Raw genomic sequence first — 15502 nt, 5'->3', positions numbered from 1 at the left:
AGCTCACAACGCAATCTCTGTCAGGGAATGTTCCCGTTTTAATCAATGAAGGGTGGCTCCACTGCCCACGTTGTGTTGCGTTGCGTGACTGCATTAAAATTACCCCGGTTGGCCGGTTCGTTTTTTGACGCACACGACGGAGGCGCAACGCGCCCGGTGGAGCCCCGGTGTGAGCTTGTAGATTGGCTATTTTTGGTGCGTGACACCGTCGTACGAATCGATGATGTATACATTACGCTTTTAAAGTGACGGTACACAATGAACAGTTCCCTCTGTGTGTTAGAAAGGTACTGTATATAAGGCCCTACCGTCCCTTAAAATACAGAATCGTCCCTTATTTGAGAATTATATGATGCGTCCCTTATTGAACCAATAAGGAACGCAGTTTGTTCCTTATTTTCCTAAATAGCCCCTACACGTCAACACTGAATTTAACAATAATGAACAAAACAAAACACAGGAAATATTAAAGTCAGCACAATTGTTCTAGCGGGAGGCACACACTACCTAAAGTAGCCTAAACCAGTGGTTCCCAAAGTGAGGTCCGGGGACCCCCAGGGGTCCTTGAGGGAGTTCCAGGGGGTCCCCAGCTAAATTATAGTTTGGAAGCAAATGGACCCTTATGGGTCTGTAACTCTGAGAGTGTACAAATGGAACCAAATGGACCATCAGAGTTAAATTAACATTGATTTTACAATATGAATTGGGGGTCCCAGAGATAGAATGCCATTAAATGGGGGTCCGTATACTTAATGCATGTCAAACTGGTACTTGAAATTAAATGGGTTGAGAATCACTGTGTAAAAATCTTCTCTTATGGGGGTCGCTGGCATATATTTTATAATGGGCTGCTGATGTTGTTATGCTCATTTGGAAAACAAAATTCTACTTCAAAAGTTGTGGATAGCATACCATAAACAATAAGTTGAAGGGAAACTTCAACTTATTGCTTCAACGTATTGCTTCAATTTATTGCTTCAACGTATTGCTTCAATGTATTGCTTCAACTTATTGCCGGCCTTGCCACACACGCCTGCGCCGCAAGGCCGCGGCAGGCGTAAAGAGTGTCTCTTATTTCAATATCTCAAAGGTGGCAACCCTAAGTGCAGGTTGTAGGTTGGTTAAAATAAAGAGAAGATTATTAAAATAGAATAAGATAAAAATATATTTTCTGTGTGTGTGTGTGTGTGTGTGGGGGGGGGGGGGTTGTCAGAAACAAACCTACTGTGACTGTCAAATGCAAATGTGTCTTCAGTGTTTGGGTGATTAACTGAAATGAATTATTATTTTGAAACTTATTTTGAGTCCTGCTTAGTACAAGTAAAAAACACTTTAGTAAAACTTTTGATAATAAAATACTTTGAAACATAGTTTTTTTGTAAAAATAAATGTATATACAAGGTTTCTGTCCAACAGTGACGATATATCTTCATACTGTAGCTTGGGCCAGCGGTCTCCTAAGGTCCCACTTGGCTCCCCACTAGGGCTGACTTTCGAATATGTTTTTGATGATCGACGCTTCGATATAAATTTGTTTCGATCGTCGACGCTTCGAAACCCAACGGGGGGGGGGGGGGGGGGGGGGGTGCGGTGTGTTAAACAATAGCGGAGAGAAAGGCATGCTTGGATTGGTCTCATTTATTTAAAACGATAAGCATTGAAGCAACAACTGTTGCAGCCTTCATGAAAGCAGTGACGCACAAATAATTAGGCTTTTCGCCCCACTTGGGCCATCCCGTATGTGATACGCCAATTTCTTGTCACATAGTTGACACTGTACACCACTTGTTCTTTGTTCTCCTTGCATATTCTAAAATGCAACCACACTTTAGATTTATTTTGTGGCGGCATGACTGCAGGCTGCTGTGTTGACTTCCTCGTTGTTACCTTACCATGCACGAGTGAGGGGGAGAGGGGAGGAGGCGTTGCGGTGCTGTGAGGCGCGAGCATGGCTCGCGGACCAAATGGGGCCGTCTCGCGGACCAAAAGCGTCCGCTTTTTTTTAATGACTATTCGATTCAAAATTAAAAAATCGATTCCCGTGCGTATCGATTGAACATTGATTAATTGATTTTTTTGGGTCAGCCCTACTCCCCACTGAGCAGTGGTGTGCACAGATAAGACACTAGGGGGTGATAGAGCACCACCAGCCCTTGGCCTCTGGACAGCAATGTGCCCTTTTATTTTTTTAATTTTTGAGTGGTGCAACCACTCCAAGGAACAGCAATGTCCGTGTTAACCTATGTGACTATGCGTACCAATAGGGGAAAAAGTGGCACTGTTGTGCCAGAAACAGAGAGAGAGATAGTGCTGCACTGTTGCCTGATAATGAGAGAGAGAGACAGAGATAGAGAGAAAGAGAGAGAGAGAGAGAGAGGGGGGGGGGGGGAGTTGCAACACTTAGTTCACACTACAGTGTACAGTATGTGGACCATGGTGACATTGATCAATTATTGATTAAAAAAGCTTCTAATATATTATTTATGCCCCCAAATCTATAAAATATAAATCCCATACTATTAAAGGGACACTTCACCCTTTTTGCTAAAAAATATATGTTAATGACATTTAGGAGCTTTAGAACACTTTCCTGGCGGTCTTTATGTGTGTAATATGTGGTTTTAGATATTTTAGATTGTATCAGTGAGCCCAGTGTCTCTGATGTCATGGACACTGGGATCACTTACTTCCTGGACTACATGTGTACTCAGTAAGACAGACCTCCCCTATCCACAAGGAGGAGCAGTGCACCAAAGTATTTTGGGAATTGTAGTCCAGGAAGGAAGTGAGACCAGTGTCCATGACATCAGAGACACTGGGCTCACTGCTACAATCTAAAATATCTAAAACCACATATTACACACATAAAGACCCCCGGGAAAGTGTTCTAAAGCTTCTAAACGTCATTAACATATATGTTTTTGCAAAAAGGGTGAAGTGTCCCTTTAAGGCAACCGGCCGGTTCCACGCGCTGGGGGGGGGGGGGGGGGGGGGGGTGGCGGAAGTTCCAGACCCACAGGAACGCACCGGCCCGATTCCGGCGAGCCACCCTGTGTCCGAAACGGTTGAGAAATGACAAGAGTTACGGTGTGGGGATCCCTCTACTGTACTGTAAACAACCATGCTGTTTTCGTGCTCAGACACCCACCCACCCAGCCAGCCACACACATAGCTTCGTAAGGGATTGGTTGCACCACTCAAAAATTTACTTGGGAGTATTGTCATGGCTGAAAAGGATGGGCCACTAGGTGGCATGACACAATTATCATTCAAATCATTCGTATTCTTACAAACTTATAAAACCCCCCTTGAACTCAACACATATTTGTGCTATGTAGCATTATAACTTGCAACTTTTGTGGACAATGCCATTCGGTGGTGGGTATCCTCTGATACAGATATACTGGTAGATTAGAAAACACACCTGAGCAGAGTCTTATTTTTTTTTTTGAAGATATTTTTTTGCGGCTTACGCCTTTTTATTGATTTTTTAAGGGACAGACAGTAGGCTGACAGGAAACGGGAGAGAGATGGGGGGATGACATGCGGTAAAGGCCGTGTCGGGTTCGGGAGTCGAACCCGCGGCACACCGCGACTGGATCACCAGTCCGGTGCCCAGACCGTTACGCTCCTGAGCAGAGTCTTAAGGCCCTCGTTAAATTTGGTTCCTCGCTCTCTCTCCCCGCCGGCGGTCACCCACTCTTGGCCCAGGAAACCCCGTGCCAGGGATGCTACGGCAGGAGAAAAAAAAATCAATCGTGGTAAAATTAACAGTCCATCGGCGAGCAGAAGATTAGACAAGTGGATTTAGATAAGTGGATTTAGCTGAGGTAATAGCATGTGGTATATGATAATACTGTAAGTGGATTTAGCAGCATGTGGCCGTGTGATGCTGACCGGTCTGCTCTCTGAAGGCGCTGGGGTTCCCTCCTCTCTCCGCCACCGTGGAGAGCAGCCGGGAGAGACACAGCGCTGTGCTCAGACAGGGCACCGTGCTGTGGAAGTTCAGCAGGTACTGAAAACTGTCCCTAAAGAAAGCACAAACAAGTCCATCATTACTGCGATACTAATGTATCGTATTCGCACCGAGACGGAGATCTCTCTCCCTGTGTGTGTGTTCTCTGAAACAGGCTCACACAGCTGGACTGCAGAGTGTGTGGTGCTTACACAACGTATCGTTCATCAGTTTCAGTTCAACTCTGGCAGCGTGCCAGGCAGGCAGTGAAATTTGATTTAATTACTAAGCACATCAATTACTCGCCATGTAAAAAAGACCTTTAGACAGAAAAATCCAAGTATTGCAGCCATTTACTAATCTCTACTAGTCTAAACAACGCTGATGATTTGTTGATGATGTATTGATATACAGTATAGTATCAATGCATGATTAATGGCATCGCAAAACTCTGATGCTGGCCTACGAAGCAACCAAAGGTATGGCACCGGACCCCATATCTTCAAAGTCTGATCCAACCCTACGACCTGACTCCGCCAGCTGGTGGCAGCAGTGAGTTCCTCCTCCTGCTCCCATCTGGTCCCTCTCGGGCAGAGACGATGCACTCCGGACCATTTCTGACCGGAGAGATATGTGGCCGCATGCGGTCGCTATAGAGGCGGGATCAACGCGATACTGATGACGTATCGAAGCGCTGCCACAGTGGAAATGTAAACACAACCTAACAGGACTACAACTCCAAATTATTATGGAGATATCATCCTTTTTGTCCCGCTGCTTCCGGTTTATCGTTTATGCGTGAGAGAGCCCAGATCCAGGCAGGAGGAACTTGGGAACTCAGTACTGCCGCAATCTGGCGGAGTCAGGTTAACAACCCCCTTCCCTGCTCGCTCAGATCAGCCAACACAGGGAGGCAGGCAGATCATTCACTAGAACAACGCTCCACACGTCCCAGACTCTTCTTCCTTCTGGCGCCAAAGCTACGGCATGAACTTCGCAATCAGAACTACAGACTCACTCCCAATCTTCCGCAGTAGTCTGAAAACTCACCTCTTCGGACTCCATCTTAGCCTTAGACCTCACAGGCATATGCAAAGGCTAATTGTATGTAATTTACATAGCATTTTATGTAGACATATCACTCTATAATGTATATAGCTTCACTGTACATATATTATACTGTTAGACAGATGCTAGGTGCTTAGCTTGCTTATGATTCTTGATGACTATTAGAATGTATTTGATGTATTACCATGTGTTGTTCTTTGCTTACCGTATAAATCACTCTGGATTAAGAGCGTCTGCCCAAATGCCTAAATTGTAAATTGCATTCATTCCATGTATGTATGCCATGGAATGTATGCTTGTAAGACCAGGTACAGTACATGCTACATAATCCTCTCGACTTCAAACCTTCATCACTCACTTTATAAGCTGCTCCAGGGTCTGTTCAAACCTTCATCCCTCACTTTATAAGCTGCTCCAGGGTCTGTTCAAACCTTCATCCCTCACTTTATAAGCTGCTCCAGGGTCTGTTCAAACCTTCATCCCTCACTTTATAAGCTGCTCCAGGGTCTGTTCAAACCTTCATCACTCACTTTATAAGCTGCTCCAGGGTCTGTTCAAACCTTCATCACTCACTTTATAAGCTGCTCCAGGGTCTGTTCAAACCTTCATCACTCACTTTATAAGCTGCTCCAGGGTCCGTTCAATCCGTCCAGACAGCACTCCCAGAGCAGTCTTCAGTAAGCTCCGTTGGCCTGGCTGGGAAAACCCAGACCTGAGAGAGAGAGAGACACAGACACACACACACACACACACACACACACACACACACACACACACACACACACACACACACACACACACACACACACACACACACACACACACACACACACACACACACACACACACCATTGATAAATAGTAAATACACTATCTGCTGTCTGGAAGAAACCACCAAAATGTTCATTTTTCAAGATAAGAAAAAACATCCCGCTCAAGTGGAGTTAGGAGGTTTTTGTCAAAGCGCTTTTTTTTTTTTTTGCGGACCTCGCCTTTATTAAAGAAAAAGAAGAAAAACTCTAAAAATTGAGTTAAATGAGTATGCTCATTTAAATGAACACAACTCCAATGCTATAATGTGACCGACCAGTACGTCTCCTCACCAGCTGAACGTGGTGTTGAGGATCTGCAGGAGCAGCCGGTAGGCCGAGGACAGCAGCTGATGCTCCTGATCGTCTGTAGACGGCCCGTCTACAGACGTTCCGTCGTAAAAAGCCTAATTTCAAAAGCCAAAAAAAAAAACGTAATAAATGAGAACATTGAATCAAACGTTTTCCTGAAAAACTCTGGGAGGCTTTAAATAAATTAGGGTATAGCAATAAACTTCAAACCAAATCCTCAAACTTCTCCATTATTTCAAGCGGCTCCATTATCACAGACAAACAAATTGTAGCAAACAGTTTTAATAATTTCTTCACTAACATTGCCACCCAGTTGTTTAATAAACTCCCCCCACATTCAGGCCTGTACGGTGCTGAACACATCAAAACCCACTATTCTAAATTAGGGGCCCAACAAGACTCCTTTTCAATACAACCAGTAGTAAACGAAGAGGTGTTGAAAAAACTCATGGCCCTTCAGCCAAACAAGGCCACCTGGCTATGATAATATCCCCAGCAGATTCCTCAGAGACGCTGCTGTCTCCATAGCTCCAATCATAGCCCACATAACAAATCTATCTATCAGCCAATGCTATGTCCCAAAGGAACTAAAGATCGCACGAGTAATCCCCCTATTTAAAAAGGGAAGCAAATTAGATACAGGGAACTACCGCCCCGTATCCATCCTGAGTTCTACATCTAAGGTCATAGAGAGATTAATTTATGAACCGATCAACAGCTACCTAAACGAACGCAACCTTCTGTTCGAGTTCCTGCAGTCTGGATTCAGAACATCCCACTCCACTGACACCTGCCTATTGTACTTAAATGACTACATCAAGCGTGAGGTAGATTCGGGCAAGTACTGTGGCATGGTCATGCTGGACCTCCAAAAAGTGTTTGACACTGTTAACCACTCAATCCTACTTGACAAACTGGAGGCGATAGGATTTACTAGTACATCAGTACGCTGGATGAAATCCTACCTTGAGGGAAGAGAACAAATGGTGGACATAAATGGAACCTTGTCCTCCCCCCTCTCAGTGAACTGTGGGGTGCATACTAGGGCCGCTATTATTTTTATTATAAATTAACGACATGAGTGCTGCCTGTAATTGTAAATTGTTCCTGTTTGCAGACGACTCAGCACTCCTGATTTCGGGAGAACACAAAACACAGGTTGAGGAGGCACTCAGCTCAGAACTCACCAATATCCGAACATGGCTTACAGATAACAAACTCTCATTGCATCTAGGTAAAACAGATTCTATCCTTTTTGGGTCCAAACATTCCCTTAATAGGGTAAATGCAAAGGATTTTAAGGTCAGTATTGATGACATAGTAATCACTAGCAAAGAAGAAGTTACTTATCTGGGCTGTATCCTGCACAATAAACTGACGGGTGAAGGCATGGCAACAAGAGCGATCAAAAAAGTTAATCAAATAACAAGATTCTTGTGCAGAATCTCCTCATTTGTTAACAAGACGGCTCTCAGGACACTAGCTGGAGCTCTCATTCAGCCCTTATTTGACTATGCATGCACCTGCTGGTATTCCAACATCTCAATGTCACAAAAAAATAAGATCCAAACCTCCCAAAACAAACTAATCAGACTTTTACTATAGGATTAGGGCCCATGGCCCACCTCTGTGCAACACAATTTGATAGCATAGGTTGGCTCAGTGTTTACCTCAAAAAGGTGAGCAGCAAAAGGTGAGCAACTCCCACAGCCATAATACTAGAGGGAGCGTAAATAATGATCTGGTGCCACCCATTTTCAGGACAAATATGGGTAAATTCACATTTCACAGCACTGCCACTCAAGTGTGGAATGCCCTGCCCCCTTCGCTCAAAACAAGCAGATCACTGGTTTCCTTTAAAAAGGGTCTGAAAACTCACCTGTCACTGTCATCAGGTCAAAGGGAGAGAAGGTGATTGGCTCCCCCCCCCCCCCCCCCCCATTTTATGTTTTATTAATGTATTTCTATTCCAACCTGTACATATAGATTTAGTGTGTTTGAGAAACGTATTGTTTGTTGTCACAGTTGTCATTGTGAATGAATGCATGGGACCCGAATGGAAACAAGGTCTTTCTTCGGTGCCGTCCTTTTGGACCAATGCTGTGCTTGACTGTACCCTGTACTGTTTGCATCTTATTGTCTAATAAAATTATCAATCAATCAATCAATCAATCAATCAATCAAAAGTCGTTGTTAGAGAGCAGGGTCTGTTATCATAAATGCAGAATATAAATGAATACGAGTTTCTAATAATACAAAGAAACGACAGTGGCACAGCGCCACCACGCCAACACTATTTTTAGTAGTTAAGCAAGTGCTTTTTGATCGATTGAGCAGATGCCTTCGCACACACACACGGACGCACATGATACAGGTGCTGTGGTACTTTTAAACCCCCAGCACACACACACACACACACACACACACACACACACACACACACACACACACACACACACACACACACACACACACACACACACACACTACCCCCGCGCGCTGTGCGTACATGTAAAATTGTATGATATCGTTACGTCACGTTGTAGTATTGTTTTGTAGTCATCAGGCAGGAACAATCAAACGGAACTTCCTTTTCCCTCAAACCGGAAGAATAACAAAACAAGCTCTCGTAGCCTGTAGCTTTTATTGAGAAAAATCGTGTTTGAGGGAAAAGGAAGTTGCGGAAGATTGATGACTACAAAACAATACTAGAACATGACGTAGCGATATCATCCACTCCCGACCGGTTCATAAACCCGAAATGGAACGGTGCCCAGGGAGGCTACACAGTGGGCGTACCTGGAAGTGGTTGTGGTTCTCAAGGTGTGAACAGAGGCTGGGAAGCAGCTCCACGCAGTTGTAGGCGATCTCCTTGGAGCTCCTCTGCTGGAGGTGGGAGAAACCCACTCTCTTGTCCGTCTTCACCTGCACAACAAGGCCACATCACGGTCAGCCAGTGTTGTTTTTGGCAGCAAGTTTAGATTTTAGTTTTAGTCATAGTCTCTTGAATACTTTTCACTTAGTTTTTTAGTCACATTTTAGTCACCTGGAGTGTTTTAGTGTTAGTCTAGTTTTAGTCAAGTAAATATAAGATTTTAGTCGACTAAATCTACAGTTGATTTAGTCGAACAAAATGTGTTTAGGCGGGCCTTGATGACGTCGTAATCACTAGCTGAAAATAGCCAATCTACAAGCCCACACTGTGTCGCAGCGCGATGCGTTGTGAGCTTGTAGATCTGCTATTTTTAGCATGCAACTATTTGTAAAATAACTGGATCTCTTGTCCACTATAGTCCCTTCCTAACATTTTAGTCTAGTTTTTATTTGTTGACGAAATTGTCAGTATATTTAGTCATAGTTTCAGTCATCATAGATTAGTTTTCATGTAGTTTCCATTTAGTTTTCCTCAGTAAAAAAAAAGGTAGTCTACGAACATTTTTCATTCCAGTGCGATCAGCTGACAGTAAAGGGAAGCAGCCTGTTTGGCCCGGTACTGTTTGCATCTGTACCTTGAGGAAAGCGGATCTCTTGCATCTGTACCTTGAGGAAAGCCTGTTTGGCCCGGTACCGTTTGCATCTGTAATTTGAGGAAAGCGGCTCTCTTGCATCTGTACCTTGAGGAAAGCGGATCTCTTGCATCTGTACCTTGGCCGGCGAGGCCGGCAGACTGAACTCCTGTTTGCGAAGCATGTCCTCCAGCAGGAAGAGCAGCTCAGCAGGACGCAGCAGAATTTCCTCTCGCGCCTGGACGGCAACCGAAAAGCAAAGTTTACATGGAGATACCGAAGAGAGCTTGTGTGTTTTGAAACATCTGGAGCATGAGACAGAAGAAGGAGGCAGCCATAGGATTGAATGGTAATTAAAAGTGCTTCTTCTAAAATGGGCATGGGGTTCTGTAGGCTTACGTTGGTGTTTTCTCTTTTTCTGATGCAAGAAAGCTGAGGGCAGCGCCGAAATATGGCTGCAGCTGTGTAGCTCTGATTGTTGTCTCTATCCCCGTAACTGCAATGAGTGCCTGCACAACAAGAATTTCACCCATGTTACTTGTAATGTGTTGTGACAACAAAGTTTGATTGATTGATGGTGTGTCCAGCAGTGACCGGGAGAGCAGACCACACTGCAGCACGGCGAGCACATCCATGTCCAGCTCTCTGAAGAAAGGCCGGTAGCCCGCCAGGCCGCTGACCCCATGCCGGGCCTCCTTCTCCTTCTCTGGCTGCTCCTGGAGAGGCACAACGAGCACGGATGTAGCAGCACGTTTAATTAAGCAATATTACACGAGCGAGAGGGTGTTGTTTACACGTGATTATTGCCACGACAGTGGTGCGGTCAGGAACTCGACGAAGTCGAGTTCCGCAAGAATCACTGAAGTGGCAATAATCACATTAAACAACACCCTCGAGTGTAATATTGCAATTCTACAACAGTTACCCTTAAAACTAAGAAAATCGCTGAAGAAATATATTTTTTTAATGACAGATGTAGTCACTACGGCCACAAATGTCCCAAGAAACTAGCTAGCCTAGCCACCGAGTTTGCTAGCGCTCTGGGAAAACAGAGCAGCTGAATTATTTGTTTTGATTAGGTGGTGAACAGTGCTGGTTTGATCTACGGCTAGAAACCGTTTCAACCAATCAGATTGCTTCCTCTTAACGACCTGTTAAGAAGCATTAAGAAGGATAGATAAATAAATAACACATAACAAAAGGTTTACCTGAAGGCATTCATCCGCCTCAGTTCCTTCTTCCAGCTGAGAGCTGCCGTTTCCTGGAGAATTCTTAACGGGTGCTTTCCTCTTCTTGCTCTCTAAAAAGAGCCAAAAAAGGGAGAGAAACACACTATTGTCCCTTATTTCCCCATTCTCAGCGTTCCAGGACATCATTCACCACATGACATGACAATAATGCACAAGATATGTGCAGGTGTTCTAATCTGTACATGCAAGCATTATGTCGACACAGAGAGTTGAATGAGCCGGGCTACCTTTCTTGGCCTTGCTCTGAGGAGCAGTTGAGGCGGCGGGGACAGTGACGCCTTCTGAGCTTTCTCCATCAAAGTTAGCGAGAGGGGGAATGAAGCCGGGTGTCGCTGAAACGCAAATGTGTTAACCCATTTTTACCTTTTCTTCTGTTCTTCGACTTTTCAAAAATAACAGACCTACAAGCTTGTAGCGCGCCACTCGGTGGCACGCTACGAGCTTGTAGATCTGCTATTTTTCAATAGCTAAAGCATAACATAATACTAACACCATCCTGCTCAAAATGGGTTAATGGAGCATCGTTTCCCAAACAGTGGGTGGGGACCAAAGTTTGGGTCGTAAATATATATATTTTTAAAATTTCCTAAAATTAAAAAGAAAATCACATTTCATCAATTCAAAACAATTCCAATATTTTTCAAAAGTATTTGATAACTAAAATGACAAAATAAAATATTTTTTTTATAAATAAATGTAAAAAAATAAAATAAAGAAGAAAGTATAAGTAGTGAAAAGCCGATCTACAAGCTCATAACGTGGTGCGATGTGATGCGTTGTGTGCTTGTAGATCTGCTATTTTCACTAGTTTGGGTCCTGGGGAACCACTGTAATTATAGAGGGTACGTCAAGACATCAGGGTAAATTCATTATTTCCACATCCCCCAGTCCAGCGCTGCTGGTCTGTTGCTTCAGAGACGGATTATACCTGCCAAAGCTTTTTCTAACAGACTCTGGAGGTAGGTGATGTTCTGTAGGCGAGTCATCACCTTGATCTTCAACTCCGTCTCTTTTTGCCAGCAGAAGGCATTTATAACCTGCATAAAACACACAAAACACATGCGTGTGTACAGTGCACTGAAATATAACAATGGGACTGTACTCTGACTGTACAACAGTGCAACAATTGTGACACAAAATGTTGTGCAATTACCTCTCTGAACCAGTTGATGGTGTGAAAGAGCAACATACAGAGGAACTCTCTCTCAGCTTTGGACAGACTCTCCACATCTATTATGTCCATATGTGTCAACACCAGGGGGCAGCCTGTGATGCACAACACATTACTTTACAGCTGTGACAAAGACAACAATGACAGGCTAGACACCCCCCCCCCCCCCCTCCCCTCCCCTCCCCCCACCCCTTTATCACGAGTCATGGTCAGTTTTCTATTAAATACAGAGGTACCACACTTTGGGAAAAATACTCAACTGCATGGTTTACAACTTTCTTCTCTGAACATATACGATCCAAATTGAAGTCTGTTCTTATTGACCAGATCACTGAATTATATGTTTTGTATTATCTTTTATTCTCTAATCATGGCTTACTGTAGATACCCCAAGTATTCTAATCTTGTTGTAGTTCTCAGGGGTTAAAGCATTTTTTTTTAATCATTCCAAAACATTTTTAAACCAAACGACACACTGGTATCAAACACAGCAGTTGTTCATCATAAGGCCTTTCTTCCTCACCGAGCAAGGCGTCGATTTCCTCCAGGTCTCCCTGGTGTCGTTTCTCCTCACACACCCAGAGCAGCCGGAAGAACGGAGACAGACACAGAGGAGACACCCGCCTGCAAGACACAAACCATGAAGAACAGAGAGACAGACACAGAGGAGACACCCGTCTGAAAGACACAAACCATGAAGAACAGAGAGACAGACACAGAGGAGACACCCGCCTGAAAGACACAAACCATGAAGAACAGAGAGACAGACACAGAGGAGACACCCGCCTGCAAGACACAAACCATGAAGAACAGAGAGACAGACACAGAGGAGACACCCGCCTGAAAGACACAAACCATGAAGAACAGAGAGACAGACACAGAGGAGACACCCGCCTGAAAGACACAAACCATGAAGAACAGAGAGACAGACACAGAGGAGACACCCGCCTGCAAGACACAAACCATGAAGAACAGAGAGACAGACACAGAGGAGACACCCGCCTGAAAGACACAAACCATGAAGAACAGAGAGACAGACACAGAGGAGACACCCGCCTGAAAGACACAAACCATGAAGAACAGAGAGACAGACACAGAGGAGACACCCGCCTGAAAGACACAAACCATGAAGAACAGAGACAGACACAGAGGAGACACCCGCCTGAAAGACACAAACCATGAAGAACAGAGAGACAGACACAGAGGAGACACCCGCCTGAAAGACACAAACCATGAAGAACAGAGAGACAGACACAGAGGAGACACCCGCCTGAAAGACACAAACCATGAAGAACAGAGACAGACACAGAGGAGACACCCGCCTGAAAGACACAAACCATGAAGAACAGAGACAGACACAGAGGAGACACCCGCCTGAAAGACACAAACCATGAAGAACGGAGAGACAGACACAGAGGAGACACCCGCCTGCGAGACAAACAAACCATGACTACACAATCCACATCACCGCCTTAACCCATTTAGGACTGAGGTTCAGTCCTGTCTGTGTTTTGACACACACACACACACACACACACACACACACACATACACACACACATTGTGGTGACTGACTTGTGTGCCTTGTCGTTCTGACTCCACAGTTCCACTTTGTTCTGGACATCGTCAGCCAGAAGAGGCAGGAGGTTGATGGCGATTCCCATTCCATCATCCTCATCCAGGTTGTAAAGCATACAGGCAGGGAGGAGCGAGGAGCTGTGACACAGACACAAGGAAGCTCATTAGGGACTGGCCCTCACAGCTGTGACACAGACACAAGGAAGCTCATTAGGGACTGGCCCTCACAGCTGTGACACAGACACAAGGAAGCTCATTAGGGACTGGCCCTCACAGCTGTGACACAGACACAAGGAAGCTCATTAGGGACTGGCCCTCACAGCAATATCAATGATCTAAACCACTGCTTTTCAACCTTTTTCATTATTGTCTCCACCAGGCCGAAGGCATGGGGAAAGAGTATGTTTTGCACTCCGTCCGTCCGTGTGTGTGTGTGTGTGTGTGTGTCCGTCCGTGACCAGCTAATCTCGGCCACCGTTAACCCGGTCGATGCCAAATTTTGCACACACACTCCCTGGATGCCAACGATGAACCTCTGCCCCAAACTTTCCAGAACGGCCTGTTATAGCGCCACCAGGAGGCCGCTTTGTGCAAAACAGGTTTTTGCACAGCACACCTACAGATTTTGTCCAAACATCACGCAAATTGGTACACAGTCTCTCTAGAGCCATTCAACCAAACCGGTCTTTCAGATTTCTCACACTCCATCCTGATTGGTTAAGATTGGCTTCCAAAGTTCACAGGAGTGCTCAGTTTCAAACAAAATGCTGCAAATCATGAACACATCGCGTGATTTCCGTGACATTGTGCACCCACATTCCCACTAGGCCGAAGACGAAATGCCACATGAACAATTTCAACTCAGCCTCAAGGTGGCGCTATAACTGGCCGAAAAGTGTTTTTACCTCTAACTGCACGGATCTGTGGATAACCTGGTGGAGACCTGTGCCCAGAAGGGCACTTTTTCTAGTTTATTCTGCACTAGAGCCATGGACCACCATGTGATGAGATTTAGCCTCTAAACTTTAAATATTTTGTTGTCGTTTAAACATAATTTAACTCTTTAGAGCGAAAAATGAAATCAAATGGACCCTTATGTATCGGTCCATTTGGTTTCATTTTACGCTCTCAAGAGTTAAAGATCTACAGTATAAGGGTCCATTATATCAGTTAGCTGGGGACCACCTGGAATCCCTTCAAGGAGACGAGGATCACTGGTGGTCCCCGGCCCACTGGTCGAAAACCACTGATCTAAACCAGTGCTCCACCATTCTCAACCCATTTAATTTCAGGGACCCCAATGTTGATATTGTTGTGGACTAACTTTCTGTGGTTTGGAGGCGAGGAATGATGCCACAACAAGGGTTTTCAGTAGCAGGCTATTTACTGGCAGAACGGCAGACAAACAGTGTATTTCCAACAGGTTGGCACAATAATAACAGGACTTCATAGGTCGGCAATAATACAGCAGCAGTACAGGTAAACTCACACTACTACTGTCTCTTTGGTGGGTGAGTCAGTCCGTGGTGGTCGGGTGGAGACGGAGGATTATTCACTCGGTACATCTACACTCATTGAACACCGGAACATAACTGACTTAAACCAGGCGGGCTGAACATAATACCCAGAACTCTCTGAGGCTGAGAGCCAATAGCAACAGATTACGTCTAGTAAAGACACACATCATAGGCTGTGGGCAATGTTGTAGCAGGGCATAGAATGGCAGTTGTTCCCGCGTTATAATATGCATAATTAGGCCACACAGACCCTCATTTGAAACAAATTTGTTTATCTCTAGGACCCCAATTCTACACTGTAAAATGTTAATTGTTAATTGTTACATTAAATGTAAG

At 44.7% G+C, this 15502-nt stretch overlaps 1 protein-coding gene and 1 long non-coding RNA gene across 2 annotated transcripts in view; one reads left to right on the top strand and one right to left on the bottom strand.

Annotated features, from left to right (window-relative positions):
• Nucleotides 1-15502, top strand: part of LOC310853603 — a 762466-nt gene that overhangs the window by 514616 nt on the left and 232348 nt on the right. The gene's annotated exons all lie outside the window — the stretch shown is intronic.
• The window catches only part of LOC310853549 (Fanconi anemia group D2 protein-like), a 33354-nt gene that overhangs the window by 7429 nt on the left and 10423 nt on the right, over nucleotides 1-15502 (bottom strand). The window contains exons 16-28 of the mRNA XM_083757930.1: nucleotides 13647-13787; nucleotides 12595-12695; nucleotides 12054-12166; nucleotides 11829-11937; nucleotides 11128-11232; nucleotides 10859-10950; nucleotides 10050-10366; nucleotides 9685-10018; nucleotides 8944-9069; nucleotides 6127-6239; nucleotides 5640-5735; nucleotides 3898-4028; nucleotides 3628-3731 (exon numbers count right to left, since the gene is read on the bottom strand). Of these exons, the coding sequence (XP_083614056.1) occupies nucleotides 3628-3731; nucleotides 3898-4028; nucleotides 5640-5735; nucleotides 6127-6239; nucleotides 8944-9069; nucleotides 9685-10018; nucleotides 10050-10366; nucleotides 10859-10950; nucleotides 11128-11232; nucleotides 11829-11937; nucleotides 12054-12166; nucleotides 12595-12695; nucleotides 13647-13787 (1882 nt within the window). The remainder of the gene's footprint in view (nucleotides 1-3627; nucleotides 3732-3897; nucleotides 4029-5639; nucleotides 5736-6126; nucleotides 6240-8943; nucleotides 9070-9684; nucleotides 10019-10049; nucleotides 10367-10858; nucleotides 10951-11127; nucleotides 11233-11828; nucleotides 11938-12053; nucleotides 12167-12594; nucleotides 12696-13646; nucleotides 13788-15502) is intronic.

The sequence above is a fragment of the Protomyctophum parallelum genome (assembly GCF_964188405.1).
Source record: "Protomyctophum parallelum genome assembly, chromosome: 22".
NCBI lineage: Eukaryota > Metazoa > Chordata > Actinopteri > Myctophiformes > Myctophidae > Protomyctophum > Protomyctophum parallelum.
The sequence above is the reverse complement of the archived record's forward strand: the minus strand, read 5'-3'. Positions and strand labels throughout refer to the sequence as shown.